Consider the following 15,634-nt stretch of genomic DNA (forward strand, 5'->3'; position numbering starts at 1 on the left):
CACTCCCATTGTATCAATGGAATCGCCCTCGCACACTCCAATTGTATTAACGGATTCGCCCTTGTACACTCCCATTGTATCAATGGATTCTCCCTTGTACACTCCCATTGTATCAATGGATTCACCCTTGTACACTCCCATTGTATTAACGGATTCGCCCTTGTACACTCCCAATGTATCAATGGATTCGCCCTTGTACACTCCCATTGTATCAATGGATTCGTCCTTGTACACTCCCAATGTATCAATGGATTCGCCCTTGTACATTCCCATTGTATCAATGGATTCGCCCTTGTACACTCCCAATGTATCAATGGAATCGTCCTCGCACACTCCCATTGTATCAATGGAAGCGCCCGCGCACACTTCCATTGTATCAATGGAATCGCCCTCGCACTCTCCCATTGTATCAATGGATTCATCCTTGTACACTCCCATTGTATCAATGGATTCGCCCTTGTACACTTCCATTGTATCAACGGAATCGTCCTCGCACACTTCCATTGTATCAATGGAATCACCCTCGGACACTTCCATTGTATCAAAGGAATCGCCCTCGCACACTTCCATTGTATCAATGGAATCGTCCTCGGACACTTGCATTGTATCAAAGGAATCGCCCTCGCACACTTCCATTGAATCAAAGGAATCGCCCTCGCACACTTCCATTGTATCAACGGAATCGCTCTCGTCCACTTCCATTGCCTCAATGGAATCGCTCTCGTCCACTTCCATTGCCTCGATGGAATCGCCCTCGCACACCATTTCCATTGCCTTGATGGAATCGCCGTCCCTCATTTCCATTGCCTTTGTGCTCTCAGTGTTGCTGCTGCTGCCGCTGCTCATGGTGCAATGAATTGAACAGGCACCACTGCAGCTCGTGAGGGAACCAAACATGGAAGATGAAAGGTGACCACAGTCAGGGTCGGCGTTGAACACTAGTGCCACATGATGCTCGGGTGCCGGCGCTGGGGTGGTGTTCATCCACGAGTGCTTGAGAGCACTCGCCGGCGTGCAGCGCGTGTCTGGGTTCCAGCTGCGGACAGAGAGACGAGTTGCCGTGAGACAGAGAGACAAGTAGCCATGAGGACATTCGGCATGAGGGGCGATTTCATCTTTGGCCTCGTTCGTGCGCAAAAAATGCGGTGCAGGTCTCCAATGGCATATCCGAGGCAAAAGACAATGATTTCATGTAATGACGGGATATGGGGTCGAACTAATATTAACTACAATGAAGATGTAGAAGGCACAGAGAGGTCCTCCTGCAATTGTACGTAGATCTGTGGGTCACGTTTTATCTGCCCAATGCATGGTGCCCTTACGTTTATAATAGCTCACGCTGCTTGAGGCAAGTGATGGGACCATGGCAAAGACGTGTACTGCTGGAAGGGCACATATTGAAACTGACTTGGGTTTGCTGAAGAAGTTGGCAGAAACTCAGCTGATGCGACACTTACCAAAGAATGGAGTTGATGAAGTCCAAGAACCCCAAGTCCCTGGACCCCAGAAACTGGTTGAGTGGGCAACGGTGAGTCTTGTGCTTGCGACATGCCCAGTTGAGCCTCCCACATACGTCTGTACCAGGGACAACCAAAACACGACGTGAGTGATTCAGATTATTATTATCGTTTAAAGCTGAAGCGTGTGTTGGAAAATCAATGTCTTTCACTTCGCTGTACAGTCGGCTGAGGGGTGTCACACTGCGACATCACAACTTTACGAATCACCGCGTGCAGATTGCTCACCGAAATACTCGTAACATTTTGGCGAAGCGGTGAGCATCTCGCGCGGAGGTTTGCCCAGAATCTGAAAGCAGATGGAACATTTGTTGTTATGCTACTGGAGGGGTTAAGAAGATACTTCTTCATGTATTGGCTTTATGAGTACATCCTATTGATTAATTCATTAACTATTGAGGAATAAATTGAAGGCGTATAGAGTCGAGCTGTCTATAATGTCACGTGAGCTAAAAGTGGATTCCTGCTCAAATGAACATTGAGGAAGTGCTCATCTCCCGTTTGTAGTCGCCCTGAAACAGCAGTAGAAAAACAATCCACATTCCTGTGACAGGGGTAGGTCCAGCCATATGACAACCACTGTTCACTTCCCAACATAGTGGTACCTAACACGTAGGCTTTCGCGATCAATATTATTCATAATAAATGTTTTTGGGTGAGATCGCGTTATTAATGAATTTGTCGTAACCCTCCACCACCCGACATGGCCAATCAGTAAAAAAAGTGTCACGTTGACAAAAGACAAGTAGTTCACTACCTTAGCCCACCGGTGTGTTGAAGAGTGAATCCACAACATTTACCATTTTTGAGTACGACGTTTTGCTGGTAATTACATCCAGCATCATCGGGCAATTTGGCAATTAAAAAAAATCGTTATTATGAATAGTTGTACTTATCTTATCAACCTGACAGTGATGGTGAGGCGATTCAATCCTCAACCAGGATCTTAACTAATCTCACGTTTACAGCCCTGAGACAGTGGTAAAAAGAGATATCTACATTGCTGTGGCAGGGGTGGGTCCATCCATATGACAACCACTGTTGACTTCCCCCACGTAGTACTAATTTTATCAACCCCAGAGGGATGATGGGCATGGTAACTCTAAACCTTATATTGCCGGCCGGTCACTCTACCGCTGAGCCACCAACGCGAGCTCCAACTGCAACAACAACCCGTCAAAGGCACGGTGCCAATATCCACACACACGGCAGCTACACTGAGCGACTTCGTAGGCCGACGTCACGTTACCTCCGTGATGCCCACGATCTCGTGCAAGTCGCTGTAGCATGGCAGCAGCTGTTGCCCAGTGGACAGCTCTGCGAAGATGCAGCCGGCAGACCACATGTCGAGCGGCGTGCCAACCCGTAGGTTCAGCAGAACCTCGGGGGCCCGGTACCCTTGGGTAGAAAAGAGGTGGTCGACTGCAGAGGAATGAGAAGGAAGGAGTCAATCATTCACCCTTTTACAGCTGTACATCACCCGCTGCAGTCAGCCACTTTTTAAATGCATTAATTCAGCCAACTGGGATCAGGTTGAACATTTTCAAAATGCTACGGAGCCGTGAACCCTGGTTCCTCAAAGTGCACTGTTTGTCTTCATCCAGATGTTGTTGCCACCACGAAATGGCAGCAGACACAGCGTGTGTGTGTGGTCCCGCAATCAAAAGCTACTTTGGGTCGCGTGAAATATTCAGGCAAGCCATGCGAGAGCATTGCCGGGTCAAGGTAGACGAGACCCCCGCTACCGCTAAATGGCTAACATTTATTTTTAACCTGAGACACATTTCAGATAACACGTTCTGTCGGAAGATATAAAAGAACGTTAGTACACTTTGTATCAAGATACGTGAATTGTATATTACCCAGCTCATTCTCGAAGAAACTCAATCCGAAGTCAGCCAGCTTGATTGTCCCCATCTCGTGGTCTTTGACGAGGATGTTAGCCTAAAATAAAACATGAAAACAGCTGCACATTACATTCTGTATTTAACCAGATGAGAGCCCATTGAGATGATCACTGTCTGTGTGGAACTAAGGCTGAAAGTGTCCACACATTAGCTCTGTCCACGTGGCTGTAAATGGAAGGGGGCGTGATAACTCTCGTGAGGATGATCCAACACGAACAGAATTTTAACATGAGGTTATCCATGACAAAGTTCGATAACTGTAAGACACTTCACGTGAATATTGTAATGCTGTAAAACTTTACGGACAATAGGAAAAAGTGGGTTGGGTACAATCGTTTGTTGTATGTCATACAGTTCCCAGGGATCATTGGAGCCACATGAATTAGGATTGTGGATAAGAGAAGCTCAACTGTGGTAGGTGGCTGTGACCAGAACTAAACTGGCTACCACGTGGCACTGGGGGGCCAGAGGTGCATAAGGGCATAGACTGCCTTAAAAATTGAAGGCACAGCCCTGCAATTGCTTGATAGGGCAATTGCTGGCAGAAGAGCCTCGACTGAACGTGGCTCTGGACAGCCCCTCTAGTGGGTGTTTGGCCAACGCTGCCATGCTGACTTGAAAAAGTGAGAGTACCCACATTTTACTCCACACATTCGACAGTGATGGACTCATTCGCATTGCACGGTGCACATAGGAGGGAGGGGGATGAGGGGGGGAAATTAGAAAACTTCCAACTGCCGCACCATGAGAGATCGAATCGAACCAGTGACCTCTTGTTTTACAACCTCTGTGCTCTGATCATTCCACCGCGGCAGCGTCCCTCACTCGGACCTGCCGAGCACAATTCTCAACACTCACCGCCTTGATGTCTGCATGCACCACGCCTTTCTTCTTTAGGAACTTCAGACCTTTCAACACGGACCGGGCGTAGCGCCGGACATTGGCCAGAGGCAAGGCTCCTTTCTTAAACACCTCCCAAAGGCTTCCCTTGCTAAAAACAGCACACACAGCACAGAGTGCCATGTAGTCGCATACACAGCCTCGCTTGCAAAGTCGCTGGCACATCGCGTACACGCACGACGAGGAGTGAAACTCCATGAGGGGGAGGAAAGGCATTGGAGCTGTAGTGATGCCATGCGCACTCGGTGATGGTTTAAATGGCTTAACGATACAGGGCAATGACCACAACGTGCTGCGCAGCAGGAGGATTGGCCCTTCCACGGCTGTGCGCTTTTTTTTCCATCTACGTAACCCTGCAGGCAGCCATATTTTAAAGTAAATTTTGCCAACTTGGTCGGGTTAGTTTTTGGTGACAATATTCAGAACATTACTGAAGTCCATGACCCTGGTCACAGTGTGCTTTATTGTCTTTACAAGTTGTTGCCACGAGACGGCAGCAGCCATGTCGCGTGTGTGATCCCGCGTACAGAACCTACATTCCGTCGCGCGAAATATCGAGACTCTACCACAAGAGGGCATTGCCGGGTCCTCAGAATAGACAGGACCGGCTGTGAAAGGATCAGCGAGACTGGACTGTCACCACGTGCTTTAGTAACCCATAGATGAATGCCAACTCTGAGATCACAACAAAGCAACGCCACGTGGCTTTGTCGATGATCGAGCATGAGGCTCAAGCAGGTGTCAAGCTAGTATTCGTACACAGCCTGTCAACGCGACGGTGTCGGTGGACTCAGTGTTATCCTTACCTCATGTACTCAAGGACCAAGAAATGTTCGAATTCGATGACAAATTCTTCCTCGAACCGGATGATGCTGCTGTTCTTCAGCTGCTTCAGGAAGACGGCCTCACGGTACTTGTTCTGCTTTGTCAAACTGCGCAAAGACATAAACACGAGTAAAAATAAAAACGTCGTCTACGGTGTTATCAGTTAAACCAAATGCTTATCGTGTGCCTTCCTGGTGGAGGCACGCGTGTTAGTGTTGCGGCGACACACAAGAGTTTCTGAATGCAAGTCGTCGCACGGATCGCCACTCGGTCTCACCAAACAGTGTTGTCGGACACCTTCAGTGCAACCTCCTTCATTTCCTTGAGGTCGAAACACCTGAACACTTGGCCATAGGATCCCTCACCCAACATGTTCAAGACCTCGTAGCGATTCTTGATGATCTCGGGCGCCATCTGGTCACGGGAGAGGGGTGCAGAAGAGCATGCAATCAGCGAGTGCAGGTAGCGGTCCGGATGGTTGCCAGTTGACTCTCGTTCCACAGAGTGCTATGGAGAGACTGCAAGGTCCCTATGAAAGCAACGTGGAATTTATGCAACTTTCTTCAATGCCACATGGAGGTTTGTGAGCATTTGTGTGGAGCAAAGAAACACTGATAACATCAATTAACCAGCGCTCAACCAAGTGCTCTCCCCACCTCAACTGACCTGCCAAGGGATCATGGCAGATGGTCAGGAATGATGACGGAGCAGCAATTAATTAAGAAAACGCTTCCAAGAGGGCGTCTACCGGGGGAGATGGAGCGTTGCATCAGATGGCGTGCAGACGTGAGGTGGATTTTATTGCATGTCTGGAATGTGAGAGATGGTGGAGGATTCTGGGGGGCTTAATCCAGGTGCGGATCGATCATGGCTGATCATGGTGATGTTTTTATTAGAACAAGGTGAAGGTGCTGCCTTGCAATTTGTTGCTCATGCCACTGCTGGTGCAAAGACCTGGACCAGAGTGAGCTCTGGAGAGCATCTCCTCTGTAATTTCACTCTGGTTCTCTCATTTTTATCTATTCTGGCCTCTCCCTTCATGTCTGTCTCTTGTCTATCTCCTGCCTCTCATCTCCCGATGTATCTATCTTTCATCTCTTTTTATCTCAATAGATCTCTAAATCGTATCTGTCTCTTATCGAACCACCCTGCGTCTCTATTTTCATCTCCTTTCTGTCATACCACTGTATATCTTTCTCTTGTCTGTACCTCTTATCTACTCATGTCTCTCTAATTGCATATCTTTTCATCACAATAGATCTCTGTCGCGTGTCTATATCTCAGCTAATCTCTGTGCGCCTCTGCATCTCACCAGATGTCTATCTCTTTTGTATCCCTTAGCTCATTTCCGTAAGTCTTTTTCTCTTGTTTGCATCACCTGTTTCATATCCCTTCATCCGTTTTCTCATCTGCATCTCCTCTCATCCCCCTGAGTCTGTCTTTTTTTCCTTATCCCCTTCTCACTGCGTATCTTCCTCTTGTCTCTCTCTCACCTATTGCTTTTATTTGATTTCATCTCGTGTTATTGCACTGTCTTGCACATCGCTAATGTATTATATAATCACGTATATTCACATCTCTTAGACTTATTTTATACTGTTTTTTTTCGGTAAAGTCACGTAGGTAAAAAAATCAATGAAATAAAATAAATGAAAACAACTAAATTTAGTTCTTTTCATTTTTACCGAAAAAACCAAAGAGTATGAATTCTTGCAGTCACGAAAGCTTCAAATCTAGACCTATTTTACTCGCTCTATATCTCTCATATTGCGATATATCTCTTATTCCAATGTTCCTACCTCGACCAATATCTCCTATGTACATCTCCCATTCCCCTCTTGCTTGTATCTCTATTCTATATGACTCTATCTCAAAATCAAAATGTATTGCTTGCTCCATCTCAAACCATTATCTCCACCATCACAAGAACTCAAGAGTTGGTTTAACACGAAGCTGCTACAGCACTCATAGTGAACACCAAAACCCCACTCACCTATTATGTCTATGCAGCAGTTGTGCACACGCGATACACACGCGTGTGAAATACACACGAACATACGATGGACATTAACGTGAGCCGCTACTTACACTAATATTAACATTATTCTTGGTTCTTTCGGTAAAGTCACGTAGAAGGGAAACAATAAAAATATATAACAATAAAATTCTCACGACGTTTCGACTGCAACACAAGCAATCATCATCAGTTGGGAAAACCACAAGAAATTTTGAAAAAATCGAGATATAGATCTAATTTTCTTGCTGTGGTTTTCACACCTGATGATGATTGCTTGTGTTGCAGTCGAAACGTCGTGAGAATTCAATTGTTTCATATTTTTATTATTTTATTGTTTCCCTTCTACGTGGTGACTTTACCGAAAGAACCAAGAATATGAATCCCTGCAGTCACGAAAGCTTTAAATCAAAATTTAATATTAACATTGTTTACCCTTAGAAGAGACAGCTCGCCATCCACGAAAATATTTTGTTGTTGAATTTCGTTTTTTAATTACGTTTAGTACAGCTCTATGCAGCAGACGTGAACGTAAGTAAATAATTAAGTTTATTACCTTTGCAAGTCGAAATATTCGTCTTAAAGTTCGACAAAGACGCTCTAGAATCGTTGAGCTCCGACGCGCGCGTGCTCCCTCCGTTGTCCAATTCGTATGTCGTCACAGTGACGTCACGGTGACGCATCAGCCAGCTAAAGCTCCGCCCCCACCGGAAGCGGCTTCCGCCTCCCTCTGAAGCCCCGCCCCCTTTTTTTCTCCCCGCCCCCTCAGCGCGTGGTTCATGGCGGACACAGCCAGCAGCAGGAGGCACTTGGGGCCTGCTCCACCCTCCTCATCCCCCTGCCTCCTCACTCATCCCCCTACCTCCTCATCCTCCTAGCTCCTCACTCATCCTCATCCTTTCACCTCCCTCTGGGCCTCTCCTCACCCTCCCTCCTCATCCTCCCTGCAACACAACCCTCCTCCATGCAACACAACCCTCATCCTCCCTGCATCACAACCCTCCTCATCCTCCCTCCGATCTTCCTCATCCTCCCTCCGATCTTCCTCATCAACCCTCATCCTTCTAATATCTCCTCCTCAACCCTCGTCGTCTCTCGCCTCGTCCTGCTGAGCGTCACCCACCCTGCAGCCGCTACAGTAGCAGCAGCAGCCGCCGGGTGCTGGGGCCTAGGAAAGTGAGGATGAGGGTAGCATCACCATCACCACCACCATCCTCTCTCTTACGTCACCTCCATCACCCTCATCAGATCGACGATGGTTATCTACGTCGTCATCATCATCATCTCGGCCTGGTAATTCTCGTTAGAATAGTCATTGTTTTTACCATCATCTTGAACCACCACCATCCTCGCCATCACTAACGTCACGTTAACCATCATCACCATCACTAACATTACCTCAACAATCATCACCATCACTAACATCACCTCAAACATCATCACCATCACTAACATGACCAACACTAACATCACCTCAACAATCATCACCATCACTAACATCACCTCAAACATCACCATCACTAACATCTCCTCAAACATCATCACCAACACTAACATCACCTCAAACAACATCACCATCACTAACGTTACCTCAACAATCATCACCATCACTAACATCACCTCAAACATCATCACCATCATTAACGTTACCTCAACCATCATCACCATCACTAACATCACCTCAAACAACATCACCATCACTAACGTTACCTCAACCATCATCACCATCACTAACATCACCTCAACAACATCACCATCATTAACGTCACCAACACTAACATCACCTCAACCATCATCACCATCACTAACATCACCTTAACCATCAGCCATCACTAACATCACCTCAACATCACCTCAACCATCATCACCATCACTAACGTCACCTCAACAATCATCACCATCACTAACGTCACCTCAACCATCATCACCATTACTAACATTACCTCAACAACATCACTATCACTAACGTCACCTCAACCATCATCACCATCACTAACGTCACCTCGACAATCACCATCACTAACGTCACGTCAACAATCATCACCATCACTAACGTCACCTCAGCAAACACCATCACTAACATCACCTCAACAACATCACCAACACTAACATCACCTCAACCATCATCACCATCACTGACATGACCTCAACAATAATCACCATCGCTAACGTCACCTCAACAACCACCATCACTAACATCACCACAACCACCATCACTAACATCACCTCAACCATCATCACCATCACTAACATCACCTCAACCATCATCACCATCACTAACATCACCTCAACCATCATCAACATCACTAACGTCACCTCATCAACATCACTAACGTCACCTCAACAACAACCACCATCACTAACACTACCTCAACCATCATCACCATCACTAACATCACCTCAACCATCATCACCATCACTAACATCACCTCAACCAGCACCATGACTAACGTCACCTCAACCATCATCACCATCACTAACATCACCTCAACCATCATCACCATCCTTAACATCACCTCAACAACATCACTATCACTAAAGTCACCTCAACCATCATCACCATCACTAACGTCACCTCAACCATCTCCATCACTAACATTACCTCAACAACATCACTATCACTAACGTCACCTCAACCATCATCACCATCACTAACATCACCTCAACAACATCACCATCACTAACGTCACCTCAACAATCATCACCATCACTAACATTACCTCAAAAACATCACCAACACTAACATCGCCTCAACCATCATCACCATCACTGACATGACCTCAACAATAATCACCATCGCTAACGTCACCTCAACAACCACCATCACTAACATCACCACAACCACCATCACTTACATCACCTCAACCATCATCACCATCACTAACATCACCTCAACCATCATCACCATCACTAACGTTACCTCAACCATCATGACCATCACTAACGTTACCTCAACCATCATCACCATCACTAACATCACCTCAACCATCATCACCATCACTAACGTCACCTCAACAACAACCACCATCACTAACATCACCTCAACCATCATCACCATCACTAACATCACCTCAACCATCATCACCATCACTAACATCACCTCAACCATCACCATCACCAACGTCACCTCAACAATCATCACCATCACTAACATCACGTCAATCATGATCACCATCACTAACATTACCTCAACAACCATCACTAACGTCACCATAATCATCACCATCACTAACGTCACCTCAACAATCATCACCATCACTAGCATGACCTCAACCATCATCACCATCACTAACATCACCTCAACAACCATCACCGTCACTAACGTCACCTCAACAACCATCACCGTCACTAACGTCACCTCAACAATCATCACCATCATTAACGTCACCTCAACCATCATCACCATCACTAACGTTACCTCAACAATCATCGCCATCACTAAAGTCACCTCAACAACATCACCGTCACTAACGTCATCTCAACAACAGCACCGTCACTAACGTTACCTCAACAATCATCACCATCACTAACGTCACCTCAACAACCATCACTAACGTCACCTCAACAACCATCACCATCACTAACGTCACCTCAACAATCATCACCATCACTAACATTACCTCAACAACATCACCAAAACTAACATCGCCTCAACCGTCATCACCATCACTAACATCACCTCAACCATCATCACCATCGCTAACGTCACTTCAACCATCATCACCATCACTAACGTCACCTCAACCATCATCACCATCACTAACGTTACCTCAACCATCATCACCATCACTAACGTCACCTCAACCATCATCACCATCACTGACATGACCTCAACAATAATCACCATCGCTAACGTCACCTCAACAACCACCATCACTAACATCACCACAACCACCATCACTAACATCACCTCAACCATCATCACCATCACTAACATCACCTCAACCATCATCACCATCACTAACGTTACCTCAACCATCATGACCATCACTAACGTTACCTCAACCATCATCACCATCACTAACATCACCTCAACCATCATCACCATCACTAACGTCACCTCAACAACTACCACCATCACTAACATCACCTCAACCATCATCACCATCACTAACATCACCTCAACCATCATCACTAACATCACCTCAACCATCATCACCATCACTAACATCACCTCAACCATCACCATCACCAACGTCACCTCAACAATCATCACCATCACTAACATCACCTCAATCATGATCACCATCACTAACATTACCTCAACAACCATCACTAACGTCACCATAATCATCACCATCACTAACGTCACCTCAACAATTATCACCATCACTAGCATGACCTCAACCATCATCACCATCACTAACATCACCTCAACAACCATCACCGTCACTAACGTCACCTCAACAACCATCACCGTCACTAACGTCACCTCAACAATCATCACCATCATTAATGTCACCTCAACCATCATCACCATCACTAACATTACCTCAACAACATCACCATCACTAACGTCACCTCAACAACCATCACCGTCACTAACGTTACCTCAACAATGATCACCATCACTAGCGTCACCTCAACAACCATCATCACTAACGTCACCTCAACAACCATCACCATCACTAACGTCACCTCAACAATCATCACCATCACTAACGTCACCTCAACCATCATCACCATCACTAACATCACCTCAACAATCACCATCACTAACGTCACGTCAACAATCATCACCATCACTAACGTCACCTCAGCAACCACCATCACTAACATCACCTCAACAACATCACCATCACTAACGTTACCTCAACAATCATCACCATCACTAACATTACCTCAACAACATTACCAACACTAACATCGCCTCAACCGTCATCACCATCACTAACATCACCTCAACCATCATCACCACTGCTAACATCACCTCAATCATGATCACCATCACTAATATTAGCTCAACAACCATCACTAACGTCACCACAATCATCATCACCATCACTAACGTCACCTCAACAATCATCACCATCACTAACGTCACCTCAACCATCACAAACATCACCTCAAACATCATCACCATCACTAACATTACCTCAACAACATCACCATCACTAACGTCACGTCAACCATCATCACTAACATCACCTCAACCATCATGACCATCACTAACGTCACCTCAACCATCATCACCATCACTAACATCACCTCAACAATAATCACCATCGCTAACGTCACCTCAACACCATCACCATCCTTTCACACCATCACCGTCATAAATAACATTAACTTCATAATCGTCACCACAATTACCACCTTCGTTGTTAACACCGCAACCTCCACCATCATCACCACCATCCTCACCAACGTCACCACCACCATCATCACCATTACCACCATCAACACCAACGTTATCTCTCTCCACCATCACCATCCTCAATAATATTAACCTCCACCGCCGTCATCACCATCACCACCATCCTCACTAACGTCATCCCCCACCATCATCAGCTACACGATGGTTATCCGTGTCATCATCATCATCATCCCGGCCTGGTAATTCTCTTCAGAATCGTCATTGTTTTTACCACCACCACCATCATCACCATCATCGCCATCACAGAACCATTCCAACTCGGCCCAGACACCAACACAAATCGCCGTGTGATGAGCGTTCATCTTTAATGAATTGCTGTGTACTTTTATACAGTACGCAAAATACATTGTTATCACTGCCCTACAGCACTACTGTGATGACATGCAGTACACGCTGCATGTCATCAACCCAACATAGGAACGTTGGGTTACTCGGTCAGTGGCCAGGGTCAACGGCGGCACCACGTGGTGTATTCCGCAAATATGCCCGACTGTGAGGGCGGGCACAAGCCGGCGTGAGTAGGTTAAATGTTGAGTTTTATAAGGGCACCACGGGGTGACCAGCCCCTCCCCACCCAGCCCCACCCCTCCCACCCCCCACCCAGCCCCACCCTCCCCACCCAGCCCCTCCCCACCCTCCCTACCCAGCCCCTCCCCAACCAGCCCCTCCCCACCCTCTCCTCTCCACCCAGCCCCACCCCTCCCATTTTTGGATGCAGGACGGACGGACACAATAATTCCCTGTGGGCTGGTGTAACCTGGAGGTTCCTTCCAGTATAACCACGACGTCACTATCATAGTAGACGTTATACGCTAGCACCATGACAGTAATGTAGTGATGTGTGTATACTATACTTTAGACAGTCTCACTATTTCAGTATTGTGGTGTAATAATATAATAGCCGTCAACCCCCTTATCAGTGCCCTACCTTATCACAGACCAACTCAGACCTCATTGGTCACTCCCGTGCCCCTTATAAATCTCAACGTTCGTCCTACAAAGTCCCATCACAAGGGAGAAACACAAACAATTATTTTTGTGCCCGTGTAGTGGGTAAATAACTAGGAGAGTTCTCTGAGGCAACACGTTTTTATTTAACAACTAGCGGTAAGTACTCGGCGTTGCCCGGGCGAAAAAGGCAGACACACACATGGACTTGCACACAGACATCGACCCACACACATAGAAACACATCGACTTACACGCACACACACACATATGGACTCACACAAACATCGACTTTAGACACACACACATGGAGTTACACACATATCGACTCGCACACATACATTGACTCACACACACATCGACTGCATGGACTTACACACACACATGGACCGACGCGCGCACACACAAAGGGGTAACGGCCCCTTACACCTGATATGCTCAGGAGGTAGCCCCTCCGGACTAATACGCCTCTTACTGGCTAACGTACACCTCTCACGAGTGCAACTTGCATCTTCACTTGTATAAGCTTGAGCCGACCCTAACAGGGGTACGGCTCTGCCCTTTGGGCTCTTCTCTTCAGGAGGCTTCAATCTTCAGGTGAGCGACGACTGCCGGGACCGTTCAGAGGTCCGGCTTTCATACAGAGCCGTGGCTTACTCCGCCCTGGCCACACCTTCCATCTCGAACCTTCCAGCAGGACCTGGGGGTGATGTCATCCCCCAGTCCCCTCCTGGGATCTGGGGTCTCCTCCTCTGGTCGTGCTGTTCCATAGGGGTTATCGTTGGGCCCTGTGGGCCATAGACCCTTAACACTGGGGCTCAGGCCCTTTTCTGCCCCCTATTGGCACGTGTCCGATACCACCGTTTAACAGCATGGGAGATGCACAATAATACCTCTACACCCGTATAGAAACGGCTGTACGCCGTATGGACCTGAAAACTAAATTTCCCCGTACAAGCATACGGGGCAAACCTTACGGGTTGACAGGTATGCCACAGTACTGCAGTGCTATTGCGGTACTTGAGAAGTCCTGTAATAGTACTGGCATACATTGATACAATGTAACGTGTTCGATACAGTAATGCCCAGTACTTTTTGTATGCAAATAATTGTATTCTGTGTACAGTATTGCATGCGTACAAATACAAAGGTCCCTCATTTATCCTTCAGCAGACTGTTGGGGCAAGTGCTGTTAAGCGAGTAGCAGCCCCTATGAAGGCCGGCACAGTGGCACACGAGGGTGGTAGGTGCGTGCCCAGCACCACGCCCGCCCGGCCTCCTTTGTCTCCCGAGTGTGCAAAATGTACACACACCGCAACGCACCAGGGTTTTTCTCATTTGAGGCCGAGTCGACCTAGGGGAGCGAACGACAGCACCAGCTCACTGAACGGGTGAGCAAAAGGGCAGCGGAAGAACCTTCCCGTCGGAATTCCTCGCTCGTGCCGGGCGTGCGCAAGCGGAACAGCGCACGGAGTGCACAGTGAAAGCGAGGTAAGGAACGCAAACCCACAACGTCGTGGGGAAACTCGCCGGTATAATAATAATAATCATGACAGTTGCATACCTGTCAACCCCCTTATCAGTGGCCTACCTTATTAAAGACCAATTTAGACCTCATTGGTCACCCCGTGCCCATTATAAATCTCAACGTTCGTCCTACAAAGTCCCATCCCAAGGGAGGAACAAAAATAGACATTTTTCATTTATTTTTGTTCCCGTATTGAAACGGCTGTACGCCGTATGGACCTGAAAACTCAATTTCCCTGGATAAGAATAATGGGGTAACACGTATGGGTTGACAGCTATGCGATTGGCGTTGTATTGCAGCGTTAGCAATTGGAGAAGGTGGTGATGGGGGGGAGACTTGGAGTGGAACCTGAGCTCTCGCTTCTCCCCTTCTGGTATAATAAACCCCCCCAAAGCTGAGGTCTTCCTCTTCACGTCCGCCGTGGGATTCCAGGGCCACGTTGGCGCGACACCTCGTCGTTTTGAAAGACCCAATGCAGAAGGTCCCTGGAGTTTTATCTTCCACGAAGCTGCTCATGGTCCACCCTAAATCGTAGCCTGTGCACAAACCATGGCAGCAGATGGGGATACCTGATGCACAAGTGGAAATGTAAAAACTCTCCAGATCGTACACCGTGTA

General features: G+C 47.0%; 1 protein-coding gene across 1 annotated transcript; it reads right to left on the bottom strand.

Moving 5' to 3' along the window:
• Positions 1-416: 416 nt before the first annotated feature.
• On the bottom strand, positions 417-8,016 carry LOC142906049 (dual specificity tyrosine-phosphorylation-regulated kinase 2-like). The gene is made up of 8 exons (XM_076053450.1): positions 7,720-8,016; positions 5,427-5,563; positions 5,131-5,256; positions 4,283-4,415; positions 3,380-3,461; positions 1,746-2,939; positions 1,458-1,575; positions 417-1,036 (listed from the first exon to the last, which is right to left on the bottom strand). Exons 2-6 carry the CDS (start codon positions 5,561-5,563, stop codon positions 2,758-2,760), a joined length of 660 nt encoding a protein of 219 aa, XP_075909565.1. The 5' UTR covers positions 7,720-8,016; the 3' UTR covers positions 417-1,036; positions 1,458-1,575; positions 1,746-2,757.
• Positions 8,017-15,634: the final 7,618 nt, after the last annotated feature.

This window comes from Petromyzon marinus, chromosome 61 (assembly GCF_048934315.1).
Source record: "Petromyzon marinus isolate PM22_M1 ecotype Great Lakes invasive population chromosome 61, UKy_Petmar_22M1.pri1.0, whole genome shotgun sequence".
NCBI classification, from domain to species: Eukaryota; Metazoa; Chordata; class Hyperoartia; order Petromyzontiformes; family Petromyzontidae; genus Petromyzon; species Petromyzon marinus.

What these genes read in the sequence shown, in the direction of transcription:
- LOC142906049 (XM_076053450.1), bottom strand. Translation starts at nt 5,563, where the DNA reads ATGGCGCCCGAGATCATCAAGAATCGCTACGAGGTCTTGAACATGTTG. An exon ending in GTGTCCGACAACACTGTTTG is followed by an intron (nt 5,257 to 5,426) that starts GTGAGACCGAGT and finishes GTCTTTGCGCAG; the next exon opens with TTTGACAAAGCAGAACAAGT. An exon ending in TTGGTCCTTGAGTACATGAG is followed by an intron (nt 4,416 to 5,130) that starts GTAAGGATAACA and finishes TGCTGTTTTTAG; the next exon opens with CAAGGGAAGCCTTTGGGAGG.